Below are 17511 nucleotides of genomic sequence, written 5' to 3'. Positions count from 1 at the left end.
CCAGTAATTGCTCTTGATAATGGTGAAAATGATATGTGCTTATAGAGCAAAAGACAATCTGCCATGCAAAAAAGTCTCTAAGACTTAGTAAACTTGAGAAGATTATCTACTTCAATCTGGAGGAATTTAACATGCTTTATTTGCTATGTCTGCACTTTGAAAGTGAGGTCAAAACAGTGAACTAATTGCCAATGTCAACATTAAGACAAATGTACCAGCTGGTCTTGGCTGATGCAGTAGTTGCAAACATCCTGCCACAACATTTCCAAAAGCAATTTGTATTAACTCAGTGCTCCAAAGAAAGACTGAAACATTTCTCACATAAGTGGCCCTGTTCACTGAAGATGAAACACACTAAGAGGGATTACTCTCCACTCCCTCAAAGTATTGGTTCCTCACCCTGGCCTCTGGTGGGAGACAATTTGTTTCTGACAAATGGTAAAACATCCAGCAGGCAAAAGAAGGTCTGGTGCAGGCTGGAAGTCTTTCAAGCTTAAGAGGGTAAACTCTCCACCCCCTCAAAGTATTGATTCCCCACCCCCTCTGGTGGGAGACAAATTGTTTCTGACAAATGGTGAAACATCCAGCAGGCTAAAGGAGGTCTGGAACAGGCTGGAGGTCTTTTATGCTGAAGTGGTTGCCTTTGAACACTTGAAAAAGATGGGGTTCAAAGTGTATTTGTGTGGGTCATAATGTCAGAGCTTTTAAAATGATATATTTCATGTGGTCTATAAAACATATATAACAGGGTAATGAAGAGTAGAGATCTTTGAACCATCTTGGATACAGAAGTGATTATAATAGATTTATGTGGCACATTGTTTGGTTCACCAAGATTGGAGCTTTATAAAGCAAAACACAGTATATTGCATTTATATGTTATCTTCTGAATTTTCCAAATGAAAGACTTAGCTAAGTTACCCATATTGTTTGTTGTTAACTTATGTTACCAAAAAATCTAATCTGATAAAAAAATATAATTTAAATTAAACCAACTCATGAACTTTTGCCCAAACCTCAGTTTGTCTGCTAACCTAACAACTGGCTGAAGCAATGTATACAATGCTTTAAGACATGGAAAACATAAATAATTTCTTATCTGAACCTCTTCCTTTATTCCATGTCTAGCCTGCTGGGAGCAGATCTCGAGCCATCCTGGTGAACCATTTTGTGATGTATGCTTGGTTCAGTTGCCACAGATAGTGTCAAATCCTGTTTTCTTTCATCCCGCCTCCCCAGGATATGTAAATCATGTGTTCTTTTCATCACCCCAGTGTCAAAGGTGGCCAAATGTATAAAAATAAATTTGATATCAGACAATTATCTGAAATGTTTTAATCTCTTTAAAAGTTTTTAATACTTTACAGATTCAAGATAGGCAGTGGGATGATTTATAATTGATCACCCTCATACATCTGGATACACTTTGTGGATTGACAAAAGCTTTTGATGGAGTTGACAGGCCTCCCATGGTAACTCATTTAGGATACAAACATTACTACGGAAACCTGTAATGCATCACATAAATGCTGAATATCAAAATAGCTTACCTTCTATACCACCAACAAAGCTCGGGAACATAAAATTATGATGTTTGCAAGTGTTTATTTAATGGGTTAATTCCATGTTTATGGTCAAACAGTTGTTCCTAAAATTGTTTAAGATAGAGTAGGAGTGTTTATTGCAGAGTAATTACCCTTAAGACCTGGGAACAGGGCAACATATGGTCCCTAGGCAAAGAAACATTGACATTCATATTACACTTTCAATATAAAAATAACGGGAAATGTATACACAAGCAGATGCTGAGTCCTTTGATGAATTTGAAAGTGTCAATATTTACAGTTTAAAAATTAGTGTGCAGTTTATTTCAATGTGCCTCATTTGGTTATTGGCGTCAGCTCTGGGTGTATTTTACCCTGAGTAGATGGAAACTGAATTGTGAGCATAATTAACCCAGCCCAACTAATTTAAGAGTTTAAATGGAAAAAAAACTTCCTCGGAAAAAACTCCTTGAATCCATGAATACCCCAATATTGGTTAAGTTTTTTATGTAACATAATTATATTAAATGAATAAATGATTTTTTTCTAGCACTAAAGTGGAGTAAAATTTGGTCGATTATGACACAGCCAGTTTCAAGTTGAGAACTTCTCATTAACTTATTATATAGTGTTATTAGATTCTTGAGATAATCAAATATCCAGTAGGAAAATGCCTGTTCTGCAGAGGTTTTGCACCCAGTTTCATCTTATTCTTCAGAGGGGGGCGAGGGACATGATATCATGAGAAAATTGCATGTTGGAAATTGCATCATGACAGTCATAATTATACCATTATGATTTTACAAGTATCATCATAAAATTTGCCTGCATGTAAAATTCAAAATAATTCAAAATCATAAAAATTATATAAAACCATAATAAGGCATTTTATTCGGACAGAGATACATAATGAATTTTAATAATTTGCTCTAATTTGAGGAGAGTAATTAAATATAAAATAAGATTCATGTTTATAATGACATATTTGCTTTTAACATTTTGAAGAAAAAAATCAGATATTTTAGTAAGAGGTATCTTGAAATAGATAAGAGCTTCAGTGTCTATAAACAACACATGCTATAAGTTTGGCAATTTCAAGAAGGTTGCAGCAAGAAGAAGTTGGTTGATGACAAGTGGATTTACATTCTCAGAAGATGCAGTCAAAAGATAGAAACCTCATCAATCTATTTTGTATTAATACTTACAGAATATTCGGAAATTGAATGAATTCTGCCGAAACCTCTATAAACAGCTGATAAGCATATGGCTTGATCCTCAAAAAAAGGTAAGTGGTGAACAGGTAATAATGAAGCAATCATAAAATACTGATTGGTAAAATAAACATAAATTGGAAACAGGGCCTTTTAACCAGTTATGAGGAAGCCCTTTTTGTGGAATAAAACTGTTTTTTCTGGGGGTTTTAAAAATCATCCGAATACTTTTTCAAACAATTGGGACTATTTAGTTTTACAAATGGAGTTAAATATCAACAAGAGGGCCATGATGGCCCTAGATCGCTCTCCTGTTAAACGGTCGAAACTGTTGGGCAAGGGATAAATTTGACACATGGGTCAGGATTTGAAGAAAACTTTATAATAGTCTACTAAAAACAGACCTGTACACCCCTTCCAAGACTTGTCAGTAGCCTGGCAGTGTATTATTAGTTGTTTTTGACATTGGGCTGAAAATGTAGCCTCTAAATAGTTTACAAGGCTTTTCAATACCAGGGCCCTGTGACCTAGTTTTTGACCCCAAATGACCCAGAATCAAACCTGACAAAGAAATCATCAAATCAACCTTTCCAACAAATATTCTAGGATATTTGGGCTGAAAATGTGACCTCTAGAGAGTTAACAAAGTTTTTCCATATTTGGGCGCTGTGACCTAGTTTTGTACTCCAGATGACCCATATTCCAACTTGAGCTAGAAATCATCAAAACAACCTTTCTGACAAATTTCCAGGATATTTGGGCTGAAAATGTTACCTCTAGAGTGTTAACAAGGTGTTTCTATATTTGGGCTCTGTGACCTATTTTTTTACTCCAAATGACCCAAAATCAAACCTGACATAGAAATCATCAAATCAACCTTTCCAACAAATTTCCAGGATATTTGGGCTGAAAATTTTACCTCTAGAGTGTTAACAAGGTTTTTCCATATTTGTGCTCTGTGACCTAGGTTTTTCCATATTTGAGCTCTGTGACGTAGTTTTTAACCCCAGATGACCCATATTCGAATTTGAGCTAGAAATCAACTAAAAAACATTTCTGACACATTTCCAGGATATTTGGGCTGAAAATGTTACATTGGGAGTGTTAACAAGGTTTTTCCATATCTGTGCTCTGTGACCTAGTTTTTGACCCCAAACGACCCATATTCGAACATGAGCTAGAAATCAATGAAACAACCTTTCTGACAAATTTCCAGGATATTTGGACTGAAAACGTAGCCTCCAGAGTGTTAACAAGATTTTTCTATTTTTGTGTCATGTGACCTAGTTTTTCATCCCAGATGACCCATAATCGAACTGGTCGAGTATTTACTGAGACAAACATCCTGACCAAGTTTCGTGACAATTTAGGCAAAAAACTGACCACTAGAATGTTAACAAACTACCGTATTTTCTCAACTATAAGGCGATCCGCTTATAAGACGACCCCCTAACTTTCCCCATGAAATCTGGTACTTTTTGTTTCGACTCATTTTTAAGACGGGGTAAATTTTTAAGCAAATCTAAAATCCTCCAAATGTGTGAAAATGTTCAAGGTCAACAGACAATTGTCGACTTTCGCGGTAAATTTGTTGTTTTGCTTGAAGAAAATGGCGGGCAACTGTGAGCTCTCTATTTGGAGGTAGGTGAAACTGAGGTTAATAATAAGTACACGGTCACATTTACGTTTATTTTAAAGTTGCAGGACAGGACGTTACTTATCAGGATTGAAATAATTTAACCCAATTTCAATCAAAAGATTGACTGTTATGTTGTGATCAATAAACCGTAATTAACACCATGAAAATATATGGCTTCAATAACAAAACTGCGAAAAGCCGAGGCAAATATGCACGAATAGGTGTTTGTTTAGCAATAGACAATAATATTGTCCCTTGATTGGCGACGATCATAAAGGATTTATATTTGCATTGTCATTTGTCTGCATAATCAAATTGGCAGTTAGGTACCTACATCATATTAAGATTCCAATTTACTGTTTTTATATATCTGTCAAACTAATTATACAGACACGCACCATGAGAAAAAATGCAGATCAAACAGTACACTGTGTGACGTCAGAGCACGCGCGGTGAAGAGATTTTGTGTTGTTGTTTGGCATTTAATGATACAGTGAAACTGCGTTCCCTCGAACAAGCGGTCGCTCGAGAACCAGCGTTCCCTCGAGGTCGGAGCTTGGTCCCGAACTTTTTTCCTTCTATGTTCATATAAAATATACCCACGCTGCCTCGAAACCTAATTATGTCGAGCAGTCGAGCAATATCCTCGGTCCCAAGTACACAAATCGTGCACAAAACCTTATGGCTCCCTCGAGGTCATAATTTCACACTTTTTTCCAAACGCGTGTTCCAAAATAAACAAACAATTGCCAGCTGTTAAAATTGTCGCAAGTTGTAAAAATTGCAATGACAGTTGAAAGGCAATTTGATAAGGTGTGAAAAACCGTTTATCACTGTTAACGCTTGGCCGATATTAGTTGATATGGGCATTTGAGATGATAATTATGAGAAGTTAATGACGAGAAGTTAATTGTGAGAAATTTAAATGAGTAATAAAAATATGAATAAAACACTACCATATCGATCCAACATCGGAATATCTGAAAAGAATTCCTTCTTGTCACTTTGCTTTGCAAAATGGCAAATGAGAAAGAACTTACAAATTGTCGAACACCTGAGCAATCTAGTGAAGGAACCATGACTGGGGGGATAGCTAGATAAAATACACTGAAAGATATTTCATATCAAACTGGAAAATTGAAAATCGGGTCGTTCGAAACATCGGTTCCCTCGAGGTTTTGGCTCGGTCCCTGGCGACCTCGAGCGATCGCAGTTTTACTGTATATTAACACATCACTGCCATAAGACAATTTTATTGATGTGCTATGGTTTATTTTGTCCCATACTTGCATCAGCAGACAATATACCAGTTAGTCAAATACCCTATGTAAAATTTTATTGATTTTGACTTGAATCTTGTTTTAATATTTTATCGACTCGCTTATAAGACGGGCCCCCTACTTTCGGGTTAAAAATCGGGATCCAATTTGCCCCTCTTCTAGTCGAGAAAATATGGTAAGTGTGGACGGACGACAGATGACGGAAGACGGACAATCATCGTTCCTCTAATATTAGCTCACCCTCAGTCTACCGGTAAGGTGAGCTAAAAAATGGGGAATCGCAGAGAATATATAATTTGGGGAAAAAAGGGTCTGGCCCTTGGGGAAATGTTGCTGGGTATCGGCTACGGAAAACAAGAGTAAAAAGGCCCTGTGAAAATAGTACCGTTTGAGTTAATTAAATGATCTTTGATTACAAAAACATATTAATAATGATACCATCCATATCACTGTTGCAACCACCTAGCTCTGGCTGGAATTTGTTTGCATAGTTATGTTCCTTAATAACAGGAAAATACCAGACAAGTCTGTCGGCATCAGATGGCCCCTTATTGTGCTCTTGTTATTATTAAATCAATTTAAAATCAACAGCTTAATTAAGATATTAAACAATGAATTGTTCCATACTGAAATGGAGTATTAAACAACAATTTCTTGGGGTAATGATTCTTTGTTTAGCCCTGAGATATGATTTCACTTTTGTATGTAAACCAATTTATATTCCAAATACAGTGCTGTCAAACTCCTAAAAAGTAAATGCTTTAATAAAAGCTATTACAATATATCACATACCTGAGGCCATTTTATTTTCTCCTGTTTCGGGAGTTTGGAGCCAGAGTTCTTGGAAGAACATGAAATTTCCATACACATTAAATGTTTCTCAATTGTTTTAAGGCAAATTCTTGAATGAAAGTCACAATTTTCCATTATCTAAGTTCAATCCGGATTCCCTAATAGAGAGAGATGGCAGTTCTCTTACATCAGAATCAGATCATCTGGAAATATATCAGAATTTGGACTTCTAGACAAATTGGTGTATGAACTCACAAATGGAAATCGAAAGTCGAGAAAAACATTGGTGTACAAAAATGATCCAGACAGAATGAAGATAAATAATACTGACAGTTATTATTTCAGAAATCAGGAAACATCAAAGAACAAAACATCAAAGTCAGCCATCCCCAGGCCCGCTAGGAAGTAAAAGAGGCCTTATCTCATCACTCCTTATTCAAGAACAATAATCTTAATTATGAAGCAATTACAGTGTCCTAATTCACAACAATATTTCCACAGAACAGATGGAATGGGGAAGAGGACTTGGAAAAACAAACCAATGTTTGCTCAGAAAACATATCAAACTACATTGCAGGGGAAAGATGAAAAACATCCAATGCCCCTATTCCACAAAAGATTATGAACAATACTGAGTGAGTAAAAAAAACAGCACAGAGGAAACACAGAGCCTGTATGGTCATCTCTATTAGGCAAGGGTCACAACTCAAGAAACATTTCAGCCATAGTGCTGGAACTTGTTAGAATTATGCATATCATCATACAAACATAGTGTACCAAGTTACCTTTTATTGTCTTTAACAGTTTAAAGTTTGGCCTGAAAAAATGAGTTTTTGAACTTTAAGATAACCTGTCCAAAGGCCATGGCAAATTACCTTGTCTTCCGTTTTCCTCAAATATAGAGAAAAAAACCCATTAAGATATGCAATTCCTGTGGTTCAAATTGATAATCATGAAAAATATTCTTAATGTCAAGGAAAAGCGAGAAAATTAGCTTAATTGGACCAACATTTTCACACCCAGTCATCATGCAGATTTTAATCCCCCATATTTCCATAAAATCAGGCTGCAGCAGATATGCCAAATATTTTGCATCCAGATAATGAACTTAACTTTATTACTGATAAGCCAGACAGCTATTCCTGATAGGCCACCTCAGAAAGTCTCCCGCCAGGACTGGAACATGCAGACAGGGCTATACAGTTACCAGTAATTATAAATGCAGGAACCAATCTGTTGAAGATGCTGATATGGTCAGGCTCAACAGGCAGGTACTTTGTTAATATACATGTTATCTACATTTATGATAATTATTTATATTATTACAACACAGGGTTTGGCTGAAGGCTGTGTCTTCTATTGTTGAAACATTAACAGCAACATCTTAAAATGTGTCTTTCACGCAATTGGTTGTCTGCTGGTGATTTGGTTTCATATAGTCAGCTAACAACAACAAGATTTTTAGAAATCTCACATAAAAGTCTTAGAAGCTATCTTGAATCCCTGCAGAGAATTAGGTCAAAGGTTTGTCTGAAATACAATGTTGCTGGGTGTGTTTGATTGTTGTGCCTTCATGGAGGATGTACTTCCCAGATCTTGCACCCTCAAATGGAAAGTCTTCCAGAAATGGCATGATTGTATGAGATATTGATCTTTTAGAGAAGTTAAATTTCCCCTGGACTATAGTCAAAATCACCTGAAATTCTGAACAAAATCACCTGGAATGGTCCCCAGAAATGACATCTATAAGCAATATAGTGGCCTGAAACGATTATGATTTGTTTTCTAGATGGGATGAATAGCTGTCCAAATATTACAGGCAGTTGCAGCAACCAGATAATTAGTAAGAAAAAACCAATTTGTTCAAAGAAAATGACATAATGTCTTCAAATATATTTTGGAATCACTCAATCAATAGATATAACTATATATGCATGAAGGAATCTTGATGAATTTAGTGTTGTTTTGGGGTAATGAAATAGAAGCCAAAAAACTACAACAAAACCATATAGCACATCAATAAATGTCATATGGCAGTGATGTGTTTAATAATCCCAAATAATATTCATGACATGATGTTGTGCAAACAAAAAGTCCTAACATCTTCCAGAATGGCAGGTTCTACAGTTTTTCCCAGGGCGTATTTTCAAGTGCACAGGAATAACTTTTTTTCTGAATGCTGCAGAATTTCAAAGGTAATCTTGTGAGCCACACAAGAAGGGCTGAAACTTAAACCATTGGAGTGACTGCAGAATCATTTTTCTGTCTTGCCAAGCTGTCAGGCATCACCAAGGTTTTCCTTATGATAGGTCTGAATAACACAGACAAAATGTGTCACATGTCAAAATATGTAATTTTCAGCCAATGAATTGCTTTTGCAGATCTTCCTAATGTCAAGTTAGTTCCACACATGCTTCGTCTTCTGTTTTACTGGAAAAAGAGTGTTTTTTAACTATAGAAAATATTCCCAAATCCCTGCCTGCCAAGACTAGGAGTCTAGAAGATTTAATTGTTATTCCCTTTTGAAAAGTTTGTGCAAGATACATCCAATGTATATTAATTGGCTGTAGATTTTTTTCATATCTTTCAACAACACATACAATCCCTCAATGTTCTTTTTAATGGTCTATATGCATCCTGGCAATAAGCATAATGGATGTAAATATCCATACTGACTGTCAACAAAAAATTGTTATTTCCACAGAATCCAGGCCATTTTGATTCAGCCAAAGATACAACTGTAGGTATAAATCAAGTTAATGTTTCAGCTATCATAGCAATGGAGAATGTATTGGTCAGAAAAGAGAATAAATGTCTTCTTTAAGTCAAAGATCATTTGTACAAATAATTGCAAGTAAACATGGTAAATCTTCAGCCAATTTTCCACTGCAAAAAATGAGAAATAATCACACAATGACCAGATAGGTCCAGATGTATTGATACACTTTCTAGAACTGCCAATACAAGAGTGAGTAAAGGAAATTGGTTGTCATTTAGACACAAGAACCAATTAATTGAATGGACAATGTCTGTGAAAATGTGCCAACAAATAAGAGCTTTTATTTTGAAAGCATTTTTGCAAAATATTTTAAACATGTTTGATGGGTTGTTGGACCTATTGATACATTGTAGATGGACTGTTGAGTAGTTCCCTCACTCAGAGTCACCTTTTAGCAAGGAACAACAAATAGTACCCACACCATGTCTTGCATGTTCACTGTTTTACTAGTACAGTCATGGCTTAGGTGATGAAACTATTATCGAGTACAATCGATAAATCGTCGCTGACTGAATGCTATGTTGACGAAAACAATAGTGGTTGTCCAAAATCGATGTCGCTAATGTAACTTCGGTAACTACGTACTTCTTGTTATGCGGAAAGCCCCTGCGAAAAAGGTTCATGAAGTTCATGAACTATTCCAAAAGTTCATGAACTTCCAAATAAGTTCATGAACTTTGAAATATTTTTATGAAGTTCATGCACCAATTATTGAAGTTCATGAACTATTATTGTGATAATTTATTAGTTCATGAACTTTTGACATGTTAACTGAAAGTTCATGAACCACATTTGAAGTTCATGAACTTTTGAATAAGTTCATGAACTTTGAAAGATTGTTTGTCAAGTTTCTGAACGTTTCATTAAAGTTTAGCAGAACTGCAACGTAAGATTCAAGTTTGCATTTAAAAATATCTTTTCTAGTTGTTAATGCACCAGTCAGACAATTTTAACAATGCACCCCTCCCCCACCTACTCCACCCCAAGGCCGGGGTACACCAGGGATTCATAGTTTCCAATTATTGAGTCAATTGTTGTGATCATAGTGAAATTTTGTTGATGAATATTCATGAAATTCATAATATTAATTTGCTGCAAAAAGATCATGAAAGAAAAATGACAACTTATGATGAACACTTAGTTCAGGTACTTTTAGTTCATGAACTTCAAGAATAAATTGGCCATTTTTCCTTTATGAACTATTTCATGAATTATTCATGAACCTTTAGTTCATGAACTTCATGAATAAACTGGCCATTTTTCCTTCCTTAAAAAGTTCATGAACTATTTAATGAAGTTCATGAACCCTTAGTTCATGAACTTCATGAATAAATCGGCCATTTTTCCTTCATGAACTTTTCATGAACTATTTCATGAATAATTCATGAACCTTTTTCGCCGGGGAAAGAAGAGTGTGGTGAATGTAAATACTTGGGCTTAAAAACTGACAAACTCCCTAAATTACAAATTGTTTTTAATCTAATTGTTTATATATTTCAGAAAACCTCAATAATCTATCGCTATGGTGTAGTGGGTCCAGTCTTACCTGCAAATACCGGGGATCCCGGCTCGATACATTGTTTTTGAAATCTTTTTTGTACCGTATGTTATTAACAAATTTACTTTTTTTGTGAAAGTTTTATGAAATTAGGATATTTGATAAAATCTTCAATATTACCGGTTATTGGATGATAAGCTGGTTAACAAATAATTAATATGCTTTTACATGGATAAAATGCTAAGATAACTTACATGATGCGGTGTGCATCATTTTGCAATTGATATACAATTATTAAGTACACGTATGTGTTTTGTTGTTATGTTTTTTCATTACGTTATTAAAGACAGAAAAAGGTTACGTAATATAATTATTTGCTTACTGTTGCAAAAAGCATGATTATAGCATCACACATGCTGATTCCAGGTTAAACAATTTAAATGATCATGATTATACTATAAAGAATGTATTCCTAAATGATGTTATAAGCTTTCCATTATTGACCAATAGTAAATTGAAATACTTGGTCCAATTCGATTCGATTATCGATAGCAAATGGAGTCCGATTTTCAAACACTAGTCATGGCCTCTTCTGTTGACATATCTCCAATGTCACCATAAGATGAAGGTCAATATCAGTCACTAATGCAGGTTACAGTAAGATATATGTGACTGACCTTGATCTGTGACCTTGAAGAAGAAGCTGTCACTGGTGGCATTTTCCCCTGGGGTGAGGACGTACTGGATATGCCTTGCATCTAGGTCGCCTGGAAATATACCAAAGAAGGCATTGTAATTGGGAATATGTTTATATTATTATTTTTTTGAGAAATACTTATAAAATAAATCATAGTTTCACCAACGACTTGTAAAACGCACTGCAGGTTACATCTTTTCAATAAAGAATTATTGTATATTTTTTCTATTCAACATTTAAATGCATCAAATTTTGCACCTGTTTCAAATAAAAAAAACCCATCAGTTTGATCATTAGAAGCAAAACTAACAGCATGCATAACTTAAGCTCATAAAATTATCCATGGGTGTTAAACAAATGGTTTATATGTAATATATTGATACAAATGTATTTGTAAAAATAAATGAATAAATAAACCCCAAAGCTGTTTAAACCATTCATAACCAGTATTATGATATGCAGCATGCAGCTAATTACAAAGCTGCTACATCGGGATTACATTTGAATGTAAACATGATGACTGCATCTGTTGCCACATACTGATTTTTTATGTACAACAAATTTCCACACATTAGCAGAAAAAAATAATTCATTTATTCATTTACCAGGTCTCAGGATCCAAAGAGAAACAGCACAAGTATACTTGCTATCAACAAGATTGGCTTCTTATTTAGGCTTGTCTGTATTGCAGTATATTTGAAGGAGGATCATGATTGGGCAAGGAATATTACTTTCAACCTATGTAGAATTGTTGAAATTTATCATTTTTGGATTTTCAAGATATTTTACTTTTATTCACATTCTCATCTAATTTAGTTGATTGGACAAAGGTGTCTAAAGTAATTAATCAAACTAGATTAATTACTGGTAATTTCTATAAATACACGTGGATAACTCTTGAGTGACTTAAGCGATATTGCTGGTTATCAAACATGGCTGAGAAATGAGATGCCAATACACATTCTGACCAAATTTGGTGATGATTGGACAAAGGCTTCTAAAGATTATATTGATCACACAACATTCTGGAAGCCACCAACCCACCAGAAAGAAAAATCCCGCCCGCCCACGCGCCCTTATGCAGCTGGTGAAACTGTTATATGTCCTGTTCTATGAACGGGATTTAAAAAAGTTAGGCATATTGTTAAAATATCAAAACATTTTTAAAATGCACCAGCATATTTGAGCATAATGGGCTAAAAGATATGTTTGAAAGGGGCATGCATGCCTTGTAATTAAGAAAAGAAAAAATATTTGAACCATCTTATATATTATCATTTACTTTAAGTTCTAGCTATGCTAGGCTTGAATGTTTAACTGATTATTTCCATTAATACCTCCGAATAAACAGTAACCTATACGGTATACATAATTTTTGAATTGTCATTGTAACATATTTACTTTTAAAACCTTCAAAATCACCTGGCTCATATGGTGTAACAAATATGCAATAAAATTAAATATAAATGTTAAAGTAAAACTAAACGTAATTGTCCTAAGGATGTTCTCTTTGAAGTTTTATGAGATTTATCTTTCCTTTGAAATTAATAAAGGTGAAATTAATTGCTGTGTGTATAGCTTATAATAGATTAAATTATTTGACATGATCAAAGTGTTTGGCTACAAATTCATAACCTAGGTATTTTTAAATGATCCTTCATCTAAGTACCTAATACTTGTGCAAGGTATAATGATGTTTTTATCATTTATAAAGCATTTAATTATTGTGGAATTTCCAGAATTGTAAAGGTGAACAATTAGCCTGAAAATGTCGGATATCGACAGGGAAGGCACTAAGAAAATGTAACATAAATATCTTCAGCCTGTTACATCTGGAAAAACATTTATATGTCATTTTTGGGACTCATTGTTCACATTTTATGTCCTATTTTTGCTGAAAGAGACAGTTACTATATATGATTTATGAGAGAGTCCATGTGTTTTACGAATTTAATAATGTACCACAGCTGATTAAAATGCCACATCGCAATAAAAAGTTTCAACTTTAGGAACATTACATGACTACTATAAACAAATAACCAAAAATATGTCTCAAATAATACAGAATTATCTATGTGCTGTCAACATTTCACAAAAATATCATGTTGAGCAAGGGACACAACTCAGTATATATATTTTACCCATTGAATGATGTTATATGATTTCTGAAATAGTGTCTGACAGAAGCTTTTGTCGACTCCAATGAGGATGATTCATATCTAATGACTTGTTACAAAACCTTCCAACTCACTTTCGAAGACAAATTTATCTTATTTTAACTACGGTATGTTTCAAAATATGATAAGAAAGTTTTGTATATAATTATCATATTGTTATTGGAACAATTTAAGAACATTGAATGGTGATTGTCATTGTTATTATCTGTTGTTTTGTTAAAAAAGGCATATTTCAACATTTATTTATGCCAGAATTTGCTTATAAGCCTTATAATAAATGAGTATACATGATCATCATGTGCTAATTTTTTAAGTTTTATGGGAATTTTGTTCCTTAAGTTTCAAGTTTCTGCATGTCGATACAAACAATTTTCATACCTGATTACTAAGACTGGCAATCTCAATGATATAATAATATAATCTAGTCTTTTCTTTCCAAAACAACTTATATACCAGGTCACATTCAAAGATTTTAAGCGCTTACATATTTTATAACCAGAATGAAAGTGCCAGCTTTGCTTGGCAGTGAAGATAGTGAAAACAATTGTGTAGTCTTCAAGCATAAATACAGCGGAAAAAATCAAGGCAACACTTGAGGAAAGAAATGAAAATACAAAAAAACACACACAAAAACAGGTACAGTAAATATAAATTACACATTTCCCTTTCAATATTATGTCCCAAACATTTTCAAGTCTTTCAATCAAATCATTCTGGAAGCAATTCAACATCTGGAACTACTAAGAGGCAACACAAATTGTTTATTTGAAAATAACTTTTAAGTCCTTGAAATCTAAATACCCCAGATATTATGGCAAAATGTCCACCAAAAAACAAAACAGACAACTAATATATTAAGATAATAATATCACCTACAGATACTGTCACTGACATGCACAGCATATTTTGCCAGAAAACAGATAACAACAGGCTTGTTAATAAAGATAAGAACTCACAGTTTTTCAGAGATTGTAATCTTGATGTGGCATAAACTTGATTTTTATAACACATTCCATGATATGACACTTACAAAAGCTAATTCTTATATCTTATCAGAAGAATACAGTCATGGACCCAGGTACATTTGACATGTACCTAAAAGCGATAAAACAGAAGTTAGTTGTCTAATAAATTTCAAACAAATCGTTTACTAATCAAAATATGGAGTCAAATATCAATCATATGTATCTGGATGAGCTGATATTATTCCTGTGTTTACATTTTAATGAGAAAAATAATCTTAAGATAGCACATTGAAACATAAATTCAAATAATTAAAGCAATGCCCAAAGGGTTGGGATTTCTTACATTTTGCTCAGCAGCCTCTCATTTACCCATCAGTGCTGTATTACTAAGTTTCCCACATAGAAGTCATTCAAAAAGGTAAATATACATAAACTATGATCAGGCACTAAAATCTTCCACAAGTAAATATGTGACCAAGTCATACAAATTTCTGACCTAGGTTAAAGGGACTGTACACCAGATTGGCACCAAAAAAGATTTTTTCTATAACAAATCGCAGCACAATTAGTTAATAAAATGTTTTTCTCTTTGATATCATAAGGCCACTACTTTTATATAAATTGGTTTACAAAACCGGCGGGTCTAATTTTCCGAAAAGTACAAAAAAAAATAAAAAATGAATTTCACTTTTATTTTCAAAATTATTTTCCCGACCGTATTGGTTTTGGTGCGAAACGAAAGAAAAACGAATAGATAAGAGTATGAATGCAGTAGATCTCGACTGGTTTGTTGTTCCGTGGCCGTATTCGCCAATTTATAGTGATAGCATATGAGCAAGTCAGCTGTTATGGCAGCGCCGTTGGCAATGGCGGAATTGACGATAGCAGTCATTCTTTGTATGAAATAATTAATTAAAATATGAAGGAGTTGTTAAAATAACAATAGCAATAAACATTGGCAAATTTAACAGCCGACACAAACAATAACTGTCACATGATTGTTGTTTTTTCCCGCTAATTTAGGTCATGAAAATATTGTTGTTTATAGATAAAAAATAAAAGTGTCATCGAATAAGTAGACACAAATATCTGTAAATTATGTGTGAGAAAAACATTTTATGGTTATATATCAAATAACAGTGCACAAAATGTGAGTGATGAAATCGAAAGTAAAATTTCTAAGTTGACACCGGTGACCTAGTTTCACAAGTTTGGTCGGTGGTGTTTATGGATTTTAAATCACATAATGGTTTTGAAATACTTGTCATTGGGTCAACGTAAAGCTTGTGTTTATTCTAGATTACATGTTTATTCATGTTTGGGTTAAAAAACAAACAAAGAGTTGAACACATGTGTCAATGACATTTACTCATGCCGGGAGTTGTGTGCAAAACATTTAGATAAAACAACACGGAAAACTATTTTGAATAAGTCCATTTCAATTTGTAATGAACTTGATATTTCACTATAAATGAGATTTGTTGTTGTCACCAAGGAATACTCTTTAAAATGAAAAAAAAAAATAAACAAGCATTAAGTATAGATGCCCTGTGAACGCATATATACACAAAATGGCGGTGTGGGGGAGAAGATGAAAATATCCGATACATAATTATGGATTTCTCTGTCAGTTTGCTATCATTGGTACATAAAGTTAAGCCGCATGCTAGATTTATTATTTTGCTATGTGATTTTTATGTACTGATGTGGTAATTTGCTGCAAGATTTGAATTTGAAATGGATTTGGTGAACAGCCCATGGTAAGTATCCCGGTCCGAAAATATCCAGACTTAGCATGAATCGGGTTACACACAACTAGGACCCCGCATGGTAAGAGTTATTAATTAAAACTCAAATCTAGGTCTAGTTTGGTTTTTAGTTTTTCAGGAATTGTTTTCACAATATTAAAGCTCAAATGTCTTCATAAAATGTTACTTCCTTATTTACAAAATTGGTAATTATTTCACTTTATTGACATTTTCCAATATTTAAATAACTGAAACAATATTTAAAAAATGTAATGTATTGTTTTAATACAGTGCAATTTTTGTGTATTTTAATGCGTAAAATTCGCCTTCTCTTTTTTTCTATTTAATATTGGTCAGTTTTTAAGTGTTCTGCATTCACTTTTGCTTAAGCATACCCGTAAAGCTAAACAAATGTCTTGCTGAGTGATATTCAATGTATCTTTGATAAAAAGTGTAGTTTATACATGTAAACATGTATTATAGGCAATTTCATTGATGTTTTATATGCACAGAATGTAACTGTCTGTTTAATTAGAACTTTGAAACATTGAGTGTATTAAAACATTCATTAATAGCAGTTTAAAAATTTAAAATTTCATGTAAATGATATAAATGTTCAATGTTTTTAGCTGTTCTCTGATTTTCACCCTTTAAGAGTATGTTTTGGGATTTTTTTCCTTTTTTTTTTTTTCGACCATTTTTTCCAAAAATTCTTGTAAACCTAAAAATAAAAAAGGAGTGGCCTTATTGTAAGAAAAATACCAAAATGGAAAGAAAAACCGAGTCGGAGACGGGTACCAACCAAGTGTCGCCAAAATTGCAGCTCAGTGTTGTATCCACAGTGTGCTACGAAGGCTTACTCTAAATGGTTGGAATATTTAAGCTATATATGTATATATACCTAACTGGGTAATATCACGTGATAACATCGACTAGCCAATCACGTATAAGGAATGAATTCTACTAAGTAGACATACCTAGTAATCTTTTTTAATGGAAAAATACGAAAAAACTGCAAAAAATAAATCAATTGTAAACTTTGTAGTACTTTATTTAGTAAGTTTCAATGCATTGTACACATCGATACCAAGTTTATGTCAGTTTTCGACAATTTTCTTTTATTTCCTCTATTTCATCATACAGAGTACAGCCCCTTTAAAGTCTTCCTCAACCCAACCTCA

The 17511-nt window shown here is 33.7% G+C and overlaps 1 protein-coding gene across 2 annotated transcripts in view; it reads right to left on the bottom strand.

Moving 5' to 3' along the window:
- Positions 1-17511, bottom strand: part of LOC128227919 (extracellular matrix protein 3-like) — a 73144-nt gene that overhangs the window by 34967 nt on the left and 20666 nt on the right. For both annotated transcript variants that reach the window (XM_052938862.1, XM_052938863.1), the window contains one exon: positions 11421-11510. In XM_052938862.1, the coding sequence (XP_052794822.1) occupies positions 11421-11510 (90 nt within the window). The remainder of the gene's footprint in view (positions 1-11420; positions 11511-17511) is intronic.

The sequence above is a fragment of the Mya arenaria genome, chromosome 3 (genome assembly GCF_026914265.1).
Source record: "Mya arenaria isolate MELC-2E11 chromosome 3, ASM2691426v1".
NCBI classification, from domain to species: domain Eukaryota; kingdom Metazoa; phylum Mollusca; class Bivalvia; order Myida; family Myidae; genus Mya; species Mya arenaria.
This window is presented reverse-complemented; position numbering and strand designations above follow the sequence as displayed.